The 17,527-nt window shown below is 42.5% G+C and overlaps 1 protein-coding gene across 6 annotated transcripts in view; it reads right to left on the bottom strand.

Annotated features, from left to right (window-relative positions):
- The window catches only part of FBXL17 (F-box and leucine rich repeat protein 17), a 475,047-nt gene that overhangs the window by 101,361 nt on the left and 356,159 nt on the right, over nt 1-17,527 (bottom strand). Inside the window, exon 8 of one of the 6 annotated variants that reach the window (XM_037903338.2) lies at nt 10,754-10,820. The exons of the other annotated variants lie outside the window; for them this stretch is intronic. Within the exon in view, the coding sequence (XP_037759266.1) occupies nt 10,771-10,820 (50 nt within the window). The 3' untranslated portion in view covers nt 10,754-10,770. The remainder of the gene's footprint in view (nt 1-10,753; nt 10,821-17,527) is intronic. 6 annotated transcript variants of the gene reach the window in all.

Raw genomic sequence — 17,527 nt, forward strand, 5'->3', positions numbered from 1 at the left:
TCAGAAGCACTACTGGTGGCTCATTCCTGCTGTTACATAACTCCCATCAACACTCCTGCAGGATCAGGACATTATTACCATGTATAAAACAGAGGAAAAATAGGCAACAAGAAAGAAATGTGTGTGCCTTATACATATGTTTATAAGCTTTAGTGAGCTGTTTTTCTAGCTATCTGTGTATATTTGTAAACAAATACTGTAGATATAGAGTTCTGTATTGCACGCAATGGTATGTCTGATTAATTTATTTTCCTTGACTGTTGCAAAACATGAAGGAGTGGTACTATGAAGGTTCTGCTATTTTCACAAATCACAGTAGTGAAGCCGCAGTCTTTTATAATATGACTTGACCCTCAAGAAGGAATTAAAGCCTCTAAAATCAATAAATGAGTTTCAAAGTTCAAGAGCAGTAGCTATAACAGTAAAATAAAATAACTCAAAAACTTTAGAGTATGGAAAATGGATCTTCAATGGAATTCCTGCTTCAACGTTAGGCACATACTTAAGTACCTTACTAAAACATGGGTATAGATGGAGACCCATGAAATCCCTGTTATATATATATTTTCATTTAATTTTTGGGGAATTTCTTATTTTGTTTTATTGTTGGGGGTGCAGGGGAAGGGAGGGTCCTGCCCCCCGGGGGGGGGGGGTGCAATGGGGGTTAGGTGGGATGCCTGGCAGGTGGAGTTTGCAGAGTGATCCTGCCCCACATTCACCCTGCAGCAGCTGCTCCTGTCCTGCCAGGTCACAATGCCACACATTCAAATTTGTCTCAGTTCCTCCCCCCTTCCCCTGCCCCTATCATGATGATGGAGGAGTGGCCAGGCCAAACCTGAGAGATGCTGCCACCCCGTGTGCCAGGTTGCAATACCACTCACTCAAATTTGGCTCTGCCACCCTTTCTGGATCATGATGGGGGGGTGGCTGAGCCAAATTTCAGTGGCATTGTGAGCTGGCAGGACAGGGTTTATGATGGCGAGGTGACCAGGCCAAACTTGAGTGGTGCTGCAATCCCACATGGGAGATTACAACGCCGGGAGCAGGGAACTTGGCCCAGCCCTACAGCACAGGAGCAGCTGCTACAGGGTGACTTTTAAAATTTTATTCTGTTTTATAGGTTGTTTTTCATTTTTAATTTTCTGTTATTTTGTATTTGCAAAAGACACAGGTCTCTAGATATAGGCTCTGATTCAGCACTGCCTTGCAACACTGTAGCAGCACAAAGTAACCTTAAAGCTGGCCTAAGTGGCTATCTAAGTATTCCCTTTGCGTAGGAGAATCCCTGGGCGACAGAGCTTCTGTAGCTGGCTCTTCACCACTCCCTCAGAACCCCAGGTACAAGGATATGTCAGGGAAGAGTGTGTTTGGAGCACACTGCTCTCCAGTAATCATAGAAATGTAGGGCTGGAAGGGACCTCAAGAAGTCATCAAGTCCAGCCCCCTGTGGTGCGGCGGGACCAAGTGAACCTAGATCATTTCTGACAAGTGTTTGTCCAACCTGTTTTTAAAAACCTCCAATGATGGGTATTCCACAACCTCCTTTGGAAGCCCATTTCAGAGCTTAACTACCCCTATAGTTAAAAGGTTTTTTTCTACTATCTAACCTAAATCTCCCTTGCTGCAGATTACACCCTTACTCCACTACTTCTTGTCCTACCTTCAGTGGACATGGAAAACAATTGTATGCAGTGTAGTTGTAGTGGTGTCGGTCCCAGGATACTAGAGAGACAAAATGGGGGGGCCATGGAGAACAACTGATTACTGTCCTCTTTATAACAACCCTTAACATATCTGAAGACTGTTATCAGATTCCATCTCAGTGTTCTTTTCTAAACATAAACATGCTCAGGGCTTTTTTTTAACCTTTCCTCATAGGTCAGGTTTTCTAAAACTTTTACATTTTTTATGCTCTCCTCTGGACTTTCTCCAGCTTTTCCACATCTTTCCTAAAATGTGGCACCCAGAATTTGACACAGCACACCAGCTGAGGCCTCACCACTGCTGAGAACAGCAGGACAGTTACCTCCTACGTCTTACATTCAACACTCCTGTTAATACATCCCAGAATTATATTTAGCCTTTTTCAGAGCTGCATCATATTGTTGACTCATATTCAATTTGTGGTCCACTATAACCCCAGATCATGTTCATCAGTACTACAACCTAGCCAGTTATTCCCCATTTTGTAGTTGTTCATTTGATTTTTCCTTCTTAACTGAAGTATTTTGCAGTTATCTTTATTGAATTTCATCTTGTTGAATTCAGACCAACTCTCCAATTTGTCAAGGTCATTTTGAATTCTAATCCTGTCCTCCAAAGTGCTTGCAACCCCTCCTAACTTGATGTCATCTGCAAATTTTATACACAGTCTCCACTCCATTATCTAAGTCATTAATGAAAATATTGAACAGTACCAGATTTAGGACTAATCCCTGTGCGACCCCACTAGATACGTCCTCCCAATTTGACAGTGAACCATTAATAACTATTTTTGAGTCTTTCAACCAGATGTGCACCCACCTTATATGAACGTCATCTACATCACATTTCCCTAGTTTGCTTATGAGAATGTCATGTGGACTGTGTCAAAAGCCTTATTAATATCAGGATATATCACATCTACTGCTTCCCCCCTAGCCAGTAACCCTATTCAGTAACCTGAATGAAATTAAGCTGGTTTGGCATGATTTGTTCTTGACAAATCCATCTTGCTATTCCTTATCCTCCAGATGCTCACAAACTGATGGTTTAATAATTTGTTCCAGTATCTTATCAAAGTTAGGCTGACTGGGCTATAATTCCCCAGTCCTCTTTCTTCCCCTTTTTAAAGATACTAAGTTTTCCCTTCTCCAGTTCTCCGGGACCTCACTCTCACTGGGAACTCCATAAGTTCTCAAAGATAATTGCTAACGGTTCTGATATTGCTTCAGCTAGTTCCTCAAATACCCTGGGATGAATGTCATCAGGCCCTACTGACTTGAATACATCTAATTTATCTAAATATTCTTTAACCTGTTCTTTTCGTATTTTGGCTTGAATTCCTTCCCCCTGGTTGTTAATATTAATTGTGTTAAGTAACTGGTCACCATTAATCTTTTTAGTGAAGACTAAAGCAAAGTTGGCATTAAACACCTCGGCTTTCTTGATGTTATCAGTTATTAACTCTCATTCCCTGATAGATAGAAGACCTACACTTTCATTTATCTTTCTCTTGCTCCTAATATATTTTAAGAACCTCATCTTGTTGCCTTTTAGGTCCATTGCTAGGTGTTACTGATTTTGTGCCTTAGCCTTTCTGATTTTGTTCCTACATGCTTGTGCTATTCTTTTGTACTCCTCCTTAGCAATTTATCCATGTTTTCACTTTTTGTAGGATTCCTTTTTGATTTTCAGGTCATTAAAGAGTTCCTGATGGAGTCATACTGTATGTCAGATACTGCAACAGTCTGGGGTGCTGTTAGCCTGCAGGCAGCCTACGTTAATACATCTCTTACACAACTCCAGGAATCCGGGAAGTGCAAAGCCACCTACGGTTTTTGCAGCCTGCCTTGTATGTCCACCCTTATCTTTAGATCATCCACCAGGCACAGCTCAGCCTTCATATCAGCCAAAAGGAACCAAGAGAGAATACTATGAAGTCCCAAGGTTGGAGCCTGTGGCCACACTTTGAAAAGGAAATATAAAAACCAATAAAGTGAGGTAGGGAGAACGTGTTTTGTCAAATCAGAAAGTAAAAGAACGGTGGGGGGTTTTGGACCTTATCTCATACCTTGTTTGAAATAAAGGTCTTTACATTGTTTATTTTCACAGCTTGTTCCTGGTTAAGTCAATTAAACACTTTAAAGTAATTATAGTGAAATTACTAAACACAACAGTCTTAGCTGTGTTGGTGTAGTACTGATATTGTACACAGCTTCTCTTTTTAAAAAACTGTCTTCAGTAAAAAACATGGAAAAGTTTGATAAATAAGGAAAGAAGAGAGACCCCTCTCATAACCACGATGAGCCGATGGGAGGGCAGGATACCAGGAACCCTTTAGCAACTGGTTATTTGACACTTATCTGTTAGTGCTGTCAGTCCTACCAACTGAGCACCTTATTTCAGGAAGATTACTGAGAAAATCATGGCATGACAGTTCAGGTGCCATTTGGAATCCTCAGATTTTCCTGATTTCTTTCAGTCAGGTTTTGGCCTGGGTATTGCAGAGACTGAGCCTTGTTGGTTCACTTCCTAGCCTCTTCCTAGTGATGAACAATGGTCAGGTGTCCATCTGTCAAAAGTCTTAGGATATGTTTTCACTGCAGAGTTAACTCAGGCTCCTATTCTGTAGTCACCTCTAAATTCCCTCCCACCTACACACAAAAGCTTCTCACTAGAGTCTGGAGGTGCTTTAATCCCAAGTTAGCTGACCCAGAGGTGGTACAGGTGAGAGCTGGAGTGCCACTTTCACAAAGGGCTTAGCTACACTTGCAAGTTAGAGCGCATTAAAGCGGCCCCGGGAGCCCTAACTCCCGACGCGTCCACACTGGCAAGGCACATAGAGCACCCAGACCCTGAACTGGAGTGCTCCTGGTAATCCACCTCCACAAGAAGCATAATGCTTGCTGCGCTCCGGCTGAAATGCCCGGGTGTCAAGTCAAGTGGCCACTCTTCTCATTGTTTTGGAACTGGCTGTAGGAATGCGGATATCCCCTTTCAAAGCTCCATTTCTGACAGCCGGCATGCTTATCTGCTCCGGGACAAAGCAAACCATTAGTATGGAATGCTGTTGTTGTGAGTGTGTGTGAGAGAGAGAGGGGCAGGGGGGGAGGAGGGTCTGCTGCTGTCTGAACTTACAAGACAGCATGCTGACACTCTCTCTCAGCCCCCCCAAAACACACTGTCTCACCCTCCACATACACACAACACACTCCTTGTCACACTCCACCTCCCGCCCATTTGAAAAGTACGTTGCAGCCACTTGCATGCTGGGATAGCTACCACAATGCACTGCTCTTTGTGGTGTTGCAAGAGCTGCTAATGTGGCCAAGCCAGTGCGCTTGAATCTGACAGTGTAAACACATGGCAGCATTTTCCCTGCTGCGGTCTCCGAAGGCTGGTTTATCTCCCAGCACTTTACATCTGCAAGTGTAGCCATGCCCTTAGGCTGATAATCCACCCACTTTCCTGTGAGGACACAGACCAAATGGCTTCAAGCTGACAGTCCTCTAATCATAGAATCATAGAATATCAGGGTTGGAAGGGACCTCAGGAGGTCATCTAGTCCAACCCCCTGCTCAAAGCAGGACCAATCCCCAATTAAATCATCCCAGCCAGGGCTTTGTCAAGCCTGACCTTAAAAACTTCTAAGGAAGGAGATTCTACCACCTCCCTAGGTAACGCATTCCAGTGTTTCACCACCCTCCTAGTGAAAAAGTTTTTCCTAATATCCAACCTAAACCTCCCCCACTGCAACTTGAGACCATTACTCCTTGTCCTGTCCTCTTCTACCACTGAGAATAGTCTAGAACCATCCTCTCTGGAACCATCTTCTCTGGAGCCACCTCTGAAAGCAGCTATCAAATCCCCCCTCATTCTTCTCTTCTGTAGACTTAACAATCCCAGTTCCCTCAGCCTCTCCTCATAAGTTATGTGTTCCAGACCCCTAATCATTTTTGTTGCCCTTCCCTGGACTCTCTCCAATTTATCCACATCCTTCTTGTAGTGTGGGGCCCAAAACTGGACACAGTACTCCAGATGAGGCCTCACCAATGTCGAATAGAGGGGAACGATCACGTCCCTCGATCTGCTCGCTATGCCCCTACTTATACATCCCAAAATGCCATTGGCCTTCTTGGCAACAAGGGCACACTGCTGACTCATATCCAGCTTCTCGTCCACTGTAACCCCTAGGTCCTTTTCCGCAGAACTGCTGCCGAACCATTCAGTCCCTAGTCTGTAGCGGTGCATTGGATTCTTCCGTCCTAAGTGCAGGACTCTGCACTTGTCCTTGTTGAACCTCATCAGATTTCTTTTGGCCCAATCCTCCAATTTGTCTAGGTCCCTCTGTATCCTATTCCTGCCCTCCAGCGTATCTACCACTCCTCCCAGTTTAGTATCATCGGCAAATTTGCTGAGAGTGCAATCCACACCATCCTCCAGATCATTTATGAAGATATTGAACAAACCGGCCCCAGGACCAACCCCTGGGGCACTCCACTTGATACCGGCTGCCAACTAGACATGGAGCCACTGATCACTACCCGTTGAGCCCGACAATCTAGCCAACTTTCTACCCACCTTATAGTGCATTCATCCAGCCCATACTTCTTTAACTTGCTGACAAGAATACTGTGGGAGACCGTATCAAAAGCTTTGCTAAAGTCAAGAAACAATACATCCACTGCTTTCCCTTCATCCACAGAACCAGTAATCTCATCATAGAAGGCGATTAGATTAGTCAGGCATGACCTTCCCTTGGTGAATCCATGCTGACTGTTCCTGATCACTTTCCTCTCATGTAAGTGCTTCAGGATTGATTCTTTGAGGACCTGCTCCATGATTTTTCCGGGGACTGAGGTGAGGCTGACTGGCCTGTAGTTCCCAGGATCCTCCTTCTTCCCTTTTTTAAAGATTGGCACTACATTAGCCTTTTTCCAGTCATCTGGGACTTCCCCCGTTCGCCACGAGTTTTCAAAGATAACGGCCAATGGCTCTGCAATCACATTCGCCAATTCCTTTAGCACTCTCGGATGCAACTCGTCCGGCCCCATGGACTTGTGCACGTCCAGCTTTTCTGAATAGTCCCTAACCACCTCTTTCTCCACAGAGGGCTGGCCATCTACTCCCCATGTTGTGATGCCCAGCGCAGCAGTCTGGGGGCTGTCCTTGTTCGTGAAGACAGAGGCAAAAAAAGCATTGAGCACATTAGCTTTTTCCACATCCTCTGTCACTAGGTTGCCTCCCTCATTCAGTAAGGGGCCCACACTTTCCTTGGCTTTCTTCTTGTTGCCAACATACCTGAAGAAACCCTTCTTGTTACTCTTGACATCTCTTGCTAGCTGCAGCTCCAGGTGCGATTTGGCCCTCCTGATTTCATTCCTACATGCCCGAGCAATATTTTTATACTCTTCCCTGGTCATATGTCCAACCTTCCACTTCTTGTAAGCTTCTTTTTTATGTTTAAGATCCACTAGGATTTCACCGTTAAGCCAAGCTGGTCGCCTGCCATATTTACTATTCTTTCGACTCATCGGGATGGTTTGTCCCTGTAACCCCAACAGGGATTCCTTGAAATACAGCCAGCTCTCCTGGACTCCTTTCCCCTTCATGTTAGTCCCCCAAGGGATCCTACCCATCCGTTCCCTGAGGATGCCTTCCCACAATTCTTCCTGTGTGCCCAGAAGGACAGATAAATTCTGTCACAAGTCACAGGGAAAGAATTAGAGCAGCTCAGCTTAGTGCAGCACAAAGAACCATGGAATATGCCCCCAGAAGTCCTAGTGACACACACAGGTAACCACAGCACCAGTGAGCACACAGTAACTTGTGTACAGCTTTGGTGTATAGCTTCTCATACCCTAGGTAGACTAACCTGGGTGCCAATCACTCAGACTACCTCTACATTTATCATACTCATAGATATCACTGATGGAAAGGTTTTGTTGACTCCTCTGTGGACCCTGGCAGGAACAGGTGATATTGTTAGAATGGTTTGTCAGAGAAGTACTAATACAATGTTTGTGATCAATTATTGACCTGCCTCTAGGAATTTCTGTTGTGGAGTTCACATTGTGTTACTCTTCCTGTTCAATATGTATATGAAGTCACTGAAGGGAACAGCACGATGATTTGGGTTGCAGTGCCCAAATACTTGGATAAAACTCAGCTTTATGTCATACATTCATCAGATCTGTGTGGTGAACTGTCCGTGCTTTCCCAGATTTAGCTGAGTTAGAGGTTGGATGATGGCAAGTTATCTGAATCTGGGTGAGGAGATGTATTGCTTGTAAGCTGGAGACAGAGTTTTAGGGTTGTTAAAGGTGATGCCTACAGCTTACTACTGAGGCAATTTCTCCACCCCTTGCCTAAAAGGTTCACAATTTGTGAATACTAGATAACTAACTTTTACTACTGACAAACTGGGTTTTTTTCCCAACTCTCTGAGGTCCATGAATTGCATTACTGGTGTCTTGACATCATATTTCTTGTATTTTCACATATGCATATAATGTTCAAACATTAATAACTTAATAAAGATTTTTTAAAAATTTAAAATAATTGTGTACAGTAGTTTTACATATGTCATAAAAACAAACTGAAGAATTTAAAAAATGCTTGGAAAAGTTTGCAAATATGTCTAAAAAATGAATACTAAAAATAAACAATGCTAGTTCTATCATAATCAAAAATATAAAACACCGACAAAAATAAAAAACAATTCACTAAACACAGGAATTGCCCCAGGCATCAAAATCTCCCTTTTCAAAACATGTATCAGTAAACTAAGAAACAAATATATGGTTTAGCTGTAGCTTTTGTTTTCCTCCACTGATTTCTAGATGCCAGTTAACTATTTATTTACAGCATTGTATAGTGTTGCTCTGCCCCTTCATTTCAAGCAAGCTAGTAACTGTGACCCAAATCCCCTCAATTTACATAGAAAGAAGGCACCATTCCTTCTACCCAATCAAAATCATGCAGACAAAAGCTTTAAAAACTCATAATCTCTTTTTATGTGGATTTGGTCAGGGATGACTGGCTAATTGGGGGAACACATGAAAGCACCTCAAAATCCAATTAGCACTTCAGTACAATTAAATAGTGGAGGCTTTGCTATTCTGCACAGACATGGCTTTGATCTTGCAGTGAAAAGTGTCCTTCCTTAAAGCTGCTGTTTTGATTTTTCTGCAGTAATTAGTGCTAATTGTAAACTCATGCCTGATCTGCTATAAACAGAGTGTTTTGCTGCATTTGACACAATGACCTTAAATCAATGTTCTCTTTTGTCTACATTGTTTTTGCTTATTATAGGCCTAGCTACTTTTCTCATTATTAGAAGCACAATATGTAGGAACATACTAAAGTTAGACTAAACAAATTATATGAGTTTAAGAGCTTGTGTGACTCTTTTTACCCAGGTTTCTGAAACTTTGTTTCCATAGAAGAAGGGAAGGGAATTTAACGTAAGCAATACATTGTAGGGCTGCCTCCCCAGAACAAGAATAGACTAATTTGGCCTCAGGCCAAGGCTTTTCCTACATTTACAGAGTCTCCCCAGAGGATGTACTGATTTAACACATCCATCTGCTTTGGCTTCCCTTCCTTCCAGCTAGCACTTCCTACTTTTAGAAATTCACTAGCTGGGTTGTATCACCTCTGTCTTTATCAGAGAAAAGGTTGTGACTGCCTTCTCTCTGCCACAATGTCCCCTACAGTGGACTTTCCTTGTCCATAGGTTACACTAGCAAAAGAAGACCCAACACAGGGCTGGAACTAACCCAAACAATATAATCAGCTGCAGTAAAGTCTACTGCAAAGAAGACATGCCATAGGAGAATTATTTGAAATATTTTTTTAAATTCTCAATTAACAAAAGTATACATTCTGTGTATGGGATGTTCTGAATAAAATGGACTAAATCATATATATATGAAACAATACCGTTCTCTTAAATAAAGCCTATTACGGGACCATAGCTCTTAACAGAATACGTTTTGGTCTCAAAGCTACTTTTTTTCCTACATATTTCCCTATATGCCCTCAAATTTCTCTTCATTTGAGAAATATTATTGGTTCTACTGGTTTTAAATATAAGGAACATCTCACACTGGTAGAATCTTTCAAAACAGAAGAAACTTTTGAAGTGCAACCACTGTAAAAGAGTATTTTGTGAAATCAGCTATACCATATGTGTACAGAAGTTAACACACACACAGTGCACCAGGATATCTCTGAAAGGAAGATCAGGCTCAAATATATAGTTTTGATGTTCTTGCCCTGAAACTCACCTATTTCTCCTTTGTCTCACATCTTCACCTTAGGTATCAGTTGGAGGAGACAGATGCACTAATACAAGTCACTGTATTTATGTTATTACCACAGTGAGTGGCAACATTTAGAACAGAATTTGTTGGAGACGTATTTATAACTCAAATTAAAAACAAATTGTTTGTTGACACCAACATCATAATCAGCAGCTATATATTTTTCTTCCAGTTCTTCTACATTTTACTAAAGGTGTTTGGCCTGACATTTTTAATGGCTCTGAGAAAGCTTTCATTCCATTGTGGTTATCCACTTGATATTCCAATGAGACTATCCAAGTTATTTGTTCTTTGGATCTAGGTGCTAACTCTGCCGCAATAATAAATAGCAGAGTTGAAGAGCCTCAATGTTGCATTCAGCTTTTCACTTTGATTTCATGTTCCATTACACCATCTTGGCCTTGCATCACTGGAGCATAATTAGATGTGGATGCATGTCAAAGTGGGCCAGGTAACTTCAATGTAGTTCCCAGTGAATAATCTCAGTACAGAAAACAAAGGCTACTACAGTACGCTGATGCTGGTTAGAGCAATACAGTTCTCTCTCAAATGAAATGGCAATTTAAAATCTGCCAAAACATTATGATGTCTATCAGTTTTTATGAAAATCTCTATGTTAGCTCAGAAACATTTTCTCAGAAAAAAGCATTGTACCAGCCACTCAATGGTTGGCTAAACAGTACTCTTGTAAGGAGATACAGTATTTTGCTATTGAGATTACTCACAACAAAGACAGAGACATTTAGGGCCTAATGCTGCAGCTTCTGACGTCAATGGGAGTTCTGCCATTGCCTTCATGGAAAAGAGAGAAGGCTATTAAAATGTAATTTTACTTTCAGTCAGTCTTAATTATACAGTAATGGAAGGACTCATTTAAATGTCCAATTTATAACATTTATAAACATCATTAAACAGCTTTGAAATAATAATTAAATTTTAGAATCATCTTTATAAGTAATGTTTACCCTATGTGAACAGGAACTGGTCTTGGGAATAAACTCAAATGGAACTTTCTCTCTTAATTTTGAAGCTAAAAGTGCATCACTGCCAGTGAAACTGATAAAACATATTTACAAAATTAAATGCTTTGGTAGAATACTGAATTAGACTTTTCCCCGATTTAAGAGCAATGAGCACCATCTCATTAACAGTGTTCATTTTTCCATACCCTCCTATATTCAAAGAACACTGTTGTGCGAACACACAAATTGAACGTTGAGATTAAGGTAGAGTCCTAGAATAGAAAGTCCTTGCATGTGTGAAGAGAAGGAGAATGTTTTTTCTCCCATTGTATCACAGCAGTGGGGAATCAGCAGGTCCCTGATCTAAACCCCAGTACTGATTCATGATGGTTACCAGGCATGGCAAGCTGCTGACATGTATCCACACTTGTTCTGACCTCACTGATATCTCAAATTGTTGGCTTGGTTACTACATACGTTATAATCTCCCTCATCATGACAACTCTTATATCAGGAAACACTGAACTCCCATCTTCCTAAGTGTCTTTGAATAAATCAGATGTTAGCCCTCTTTTAAGGATTAACCAATGCAATCAAAAAGGCTAGAAAGTCCAATCTTGCTATAAAAACAACAAAGAACCAAACCAAACAAAAGAAATCCTACCTAAGATAACCACCAATAATCTAATGCATTTTATTTTACTGTTAACAGAAAAGAAAGACATGCACATATACTGATTTACCCTTATAAATGGTATGACTCCCCCTGCCAATTCAAAAAGCTGTCTTTTACATATGTCCATGGTGGGTAATCTGGGGTCATATGGTTGCAAATACACGAAATTAAACTAAATCCATACGTTGGTATCAGTGGACAATCAGTGGGTTCCCTAGTGAAAAGTCATTCACCAAAAGGCCAGTGGGGTCCAGCAAAAGCTGCAGGAAGATATGGTTCCCATTGTGTGAACACAAGCAGGTGGCATCTCAGCCACTGGGCCAATTTTGTCAAAGAACAGACATGACTGTATCCATCTACAGAAGCAACAGAATCAACATTGTGAAAAGATTAAGGGCTGTGGAGCCATACAGTATACTGCATGCCTCCACTAGTCTGATCCACCTCTTCCCTCTCAGGAAGCCCCTATCCAAGAAGACAAGGAGGAGAAGAGAAAGAGGGAAAAGGTCACCACACTCACGTAACACTCCAAAGTGAAGATGGGATATTGATGCCAGGGCTAAAGGGATGAAAGGCCCTGTGGGGGCTTCCCGGATGAGTCATAGAGGATTGGAGCAAATGAAGAAGGGAGAGGGGGCTTAGTGCAACCAGGAGTTCAGGCCATTTGGACTGACCTGTATGGCAGATGGATTTGGGTGTTGTGGGAAGGAGAAGGGCTCTGTGGGCAGTAGGGAGCAGTGGAGCAGCCGTGGGCAAAGAGGGAGGTTGAGGAAGGGATTTGGCAGGGTGATGTTTTCTGGGCATGTTTATTTGGGGGGCTGTGCAACAAGGGACTGGGTTATTTGAGAAGATGGGGGCTGGTGTGGTGGGGAGGTGAGATGAGTGGGGACCATGGAAGGAGGAGGTTTTGTGGGGTTTGGGGCAATGGGTTTATTTGCGGGGGTGGGAGATGGGTCCAGGTGTGTGTTTAAGCAGGGGCAGGGGGCTGAGTGGGGGTGTTATTTGTGGGTTTGGTAAGGGTTGTGGGATGGGGATTGAGGGGAGTCAGGTGAGAGCTGTGGGAAGGGTGCGAGGTCTATGGCAGAGAGCTGTGGAATGGGGGAGCACAGAGAACTGCCTAGCTCCCTCCTCTGCAGCCCCTTCCCATTCTCCTCCCCTCCCGTCTCACTCCCTCCCCTCTTCCACTGCTGACACTAGCCCCAGCTCCACTCCAAAGCAGCAGGAAGGGACAAGCAGGGAGGGGGCTGGGTGCTGTCTGCAGCATTGTGATGCAGCCACAGCAGACTTGCCTAACCACCAAGGTCTGGAGACTCTCCCTGCTCATCCTGCTGCTCTGATGTCCCTGGAGCCGGAGCTTCACCTGCCAAGCTGATGTGCAAGCAGGTGGCATGTGGTTCAGATTTAAGCCCCCTCTAGCTCAAACTATCTGATGCCTGTGCCCCTTCAACCACTCCCATCCACAACATCTCCCCAGGCAACCCAGTAATGGCACGTCAGGGAAGAGAATGAGACTCAGAGGGAGCCAATGGGAGAAGATGAGGGGGAAATTCTGAAGTGCCAGAGTGTCACCAAGTGCCAAATGACAGGTTTCAGAGTAGCAGCCGTGTTAGTCTGTATCCGCAAAAAGAACAGGAGTACTTGTGGCACCTTAGAGACTAACAAATTTATTAGAGCATAAGCTTTCATGGGCTACAGCCCACTTCATCCGATGCATAGAATGGAACATATAGTAAGAAGATATATATATATATATATATACACACACATACAGATAAGCTGGAAGTTGCCATACAAACTGTGAGAGGCTAATTAGTTAAGATGAGCTATTATCAGCAGGAGAAAAAACTTTTGTAGTGATAATCAAGAGAGCCCATTTAGACAGTTGACAAGCAGGTGTGAGGATACTTAACTTAGGGAAATAGATTCAATATGTGTAATGACTCAGCCACTCCCAGTCTCTATTCAAACCCGAGTTAATGGTATCTAGTTTGCATATTATTTCAAGCTCAGCAGTTTCTCCTTGGAGTCTGTTTTTGAAGCTTTTCTGTTGAAAAATTGCCACCCTTAAATCTTTTACTGAGTGGCCAGAGAGGTTGAAGTGTTCTCCTACCGGTTTTTGAATGTTATGATTCCTGATGTCAGATTTGTGTCCATTTATTCTTTTGGGTAGAGACTGCCCGGTTTGGCCAATGTACACGGCAGAGGGGCATTGCTGGCACATATCACATTGGTAGATGTGCAGGTGAATGAGCCCCGATGGCGTGGCTAATGTGATTAGGTCCTATGATGGTGTCACTTGAATAAATATGTGGACAGAGTTGGCATTGGGCTTTGTTGCAAGGATAGGTTCCTGGGTTAGTGTTTTTGTTGTGTGGTGTGTGGTTGCTGGAGAGTATTTGCTTCAGGTTGGGGGGCTGTCTGTAAGCGAGGACTGGTCTGTCTCCCAAGATCTGTGAGAGTGAGGGATCCTTTTTAAGGATAGGTTGTAAATCTTTGATGATGCGCTGGAGAGATTTTAGTTGGGGACTAAAGGTGAGGGCTAGTGGCGTTCTGTTATTTTCTTTGTTGGGCCTGTCCTGTAGTAGGTGACTTCTGGGTACTCTTCTGGCTCTGTCAAACTGTTTTTTCACTTCAGCAGGTGGGTATTGTCATTGTAAGAACGCTTGATAGAGATCTTGTAGGTGTTTGTCTCTGTCTGAGGGGTTGGAGCAAATGCGGTTGTATCGTAGAGCTTGGCTGTAGACAATAGACCGTGTGGTATGTCCTGGATGGAAGCTGGAGGCATGTAGGTAAGTATAGCGGTCAGTAGGTGTCCGGTATAGGGTGGTGTTTATGTGACCATCACTTATTAGTACAGTAGTGTCCAGGAAATGGACCCCTTGTGAGAATTGGTCTAGGCTGAGATTGATGGTGGGATGGAAATTGTTGAAATCATGGTGGAATTCCTCAAGGGCTTCTTTTCCATGGGTCCAGATGATGAAGATGTCATCAATGTAGCACAAGTAGAGTAGTGGTGTTAGGGGACGAGAACTAAGGAAGTGTTGTTCTAAGTCAGCCATAAAAATGTTAGCATACTGTGGGGCCATGCGGGTATCCATAGCAGTGCTGCTGACTTGAAGGTATATATAGTGCCAAATGGTTGGGCCATGGCCCAAGTGGCTTCCCAGCTTTCTGGCCTATGGAAAAGATGCATTTGATAATATCTGCATGTAATAAAAAGTTAATTAATGCAATCATACCCTCTGTATTCCAGGAGGTGGAAGAAAAACCCACAAGCTGCACCAAATATAGAGACATACCCCCTCACCATGCCATGTGAGCTCCTGGGATCATCACCTACGCAGCCCTCAACAGGACCCTTCCTACTCTATCAACTGCAGACAGAGAAAAAAAGGAAATTAGAAATTAGAATATATAGAAGAAGATGAAAAAGCCCACAAAGCAGTTTTGTGGGGTCAGTTTTGGGATCCTGAAGGCTAATTTTGCCTTCAAGATCCCAAAGCTGACGATCAGCCATGCCTTTGCATCACAGGAGATCCAGTAACTAATTTAAAGATGAGGCTGAAACAAAGATCCTGCAATGAAAACCCCTGCCTGTGAAGCAAACTGTATACATCCCCAACCCAAATTCTATCACTGATTAATCGCCCACTCTGTTAAACTGTAGCAACTCCTCCAGCCAAGGGCCTGGACTGTCTCAGATGTAACATGTAACTTCCTTCTTTTTCCTCCCCACACCATGCAGCATGGGGGCAAACAAGTAGTTTGGGGGAAGTGAAGCAGCAGGTCCCACCTGACAGAAGTGAAGGTTGGGGGAAGGAAGAGGCACCTGGAACACAGCCACAGCTGATCCTGGCTGAGATCTCCCTTCCCTACCCCCTGCAGGTGTCTTTGCTGTTCCTGGGCCAGCTAGCAGGGTGTGCATTCACTAAGCATGAAACATGAACATTTCAAGGTATAATTCTGAATGTTGTTTACTGGCTTTTTACAGCAAAAGTAGAAACAACTTCAGGCTAAGAAACTAGTTTGCTGTATTTAAATATCCCTGTAGACAGAGAGAAAAAACAAATGAGAAATAAGAATCTATGAATCTTCAGAAACCAAACATCAGATTGTAGATCTTAATTGTGTCAGAGAGAAGAGAAAATACAATACACCATAAGGATTCTATGACTGATCTCTAATATGTTAATATTGTACAACTAGCCATTTATAAAACCAGCTGTGAGACATATGTGCACAAGCAGAGTCCTGGACTTTACATAATACCTGTTGATAAATACATGCAGATTTGAAACTAAATTTACCTCAGTTTAGAAACACCATGAACTTTTCTATCACTGCACGTATTATGGGAAATATGGTGGAAATATTCCTTACAGGAGCTCTCTTTGTTCCTGACATGTGTATGCACTTTCAAAAGAAACAGAAACCCTTTTGTAAATAAGAGTCTAGCATTCTGTGTTTCTAAGGTTACTGTTTGGTATCAATCTATCTTTTAGTACTTTTATAAGTGGCAGGAAGGTACTCACCGAACCATAAATCCTTCCCAAGATACAGTATGGGTAGTTTGGTTGAACTGCAACTAATTGCATATTTTGTTCAAATGAAACTCCCAAACTTTTTAGGAAAGGAAAGCTATATTTCTTGGCTTATATGGGTCTGACTACCCTATGTAGGTATGCAATGTAGCTGTAGCCATGTTGCCCCAGGACATTAGAAAGACAAGTTGGGTGAGGTAATATCTTTTATTGGACCAACTTCTGTTGATGAGAGAGACCAGCTTTTGAGTCACACAGGACTCTTATTCAGGTCTGGAAAATATACTCCCAGCATCACGGCTAAATGCAAGGTGGAACAGATTGTTTAGCATAAGTAGTTAGTACATATTGTAAGGGACCACTCAAGGTAGAGTGGCTCAAAAGCCTGTCTTTCTCCCCAACAGAAGTCGGTCCAATTATCTCACCCACCTTGTCTCTCTAATACCTCACATAGATAGGTGTTAGTATAGTGAACTCCAGGGGCTGAGGGGATTGGGCCTAAGAAACCTCTTTAGTTATGCCTTCCATGTTTAGTTCGAAAAAAGAACAGTCTCTTTGGCCTTTATACAGTGTTTTCTTAATGTTATTTCTGGCTATGCACCAGATTTGTCATGCTAAAAGAGTTAGTTGGCCTATTTCTTAACCATTGCTCTATTCTAACATGAATAAGGCCTAGTACCAGATTCCCATAAATTACGTGTGAGAGAAATTATACTTGTATTAGCATGTGAGTGATCATTTGTCTATGACAAAATAATCTAGTGCTGGCAGACAGAACAGTAGGGAGTTTACATTTGTTGTCATTATCATAAATGTGTCTGTTCATATAAAGGATTCATTTACATTTCTTTTTTTAAGTTTGGACTTCCATATCTACAGAAATAAGACGGTTGTTTTTCTAAAAGGTATGCTCTAGTACAGCGGTTCTCAAACTATGGGGCAGACCTCCATCCTCCCTCAATAAATAACACAGCGTTAAAATATACAACGAGAACAGGGAAAGAGAAAAACTAAAAGGTACAAGTAAGGGAGTAAATATAAATGTTTGCAGATGAAATTTCAAAATAGATATAAATTTGAGAGGCAGAGAGCTATAAAAAGCTATTCCATGTTGTAGGAGCTGCAGGGGGTTTGCCCATTAATAGCGTCCAGGCAGTGTGTGTAGGAAGAAACAGAAAGTGTCAGTCAGGCACTATGTGGAAGGAGCAGAAGGGTAATAAAGAGAGACAGGGTCCCTGTGGAAGGCTAGAGTAAGTCCCAAAGAAGGCAATTTTGTCCCCTTCATTTGAAAAAAGAGAACGTTTTAAAGCATTAATTTTT

The sequence above is a fragment of the Chelonia mydas genome, chromosome 5 (assembly GCF_015237465.2).
Source record: "Chelonia mydas isolate rCheMyd1 chromosome 5, rCheMyd1.pri.v2, whole genome shotgun sequence".
In the NCBI taxonomy this organism is placed as follows: Eukaryota; Metazoa; Chordata; order Testudines; family Cheloniidae; genus Chelonia; species Chelonia mydas.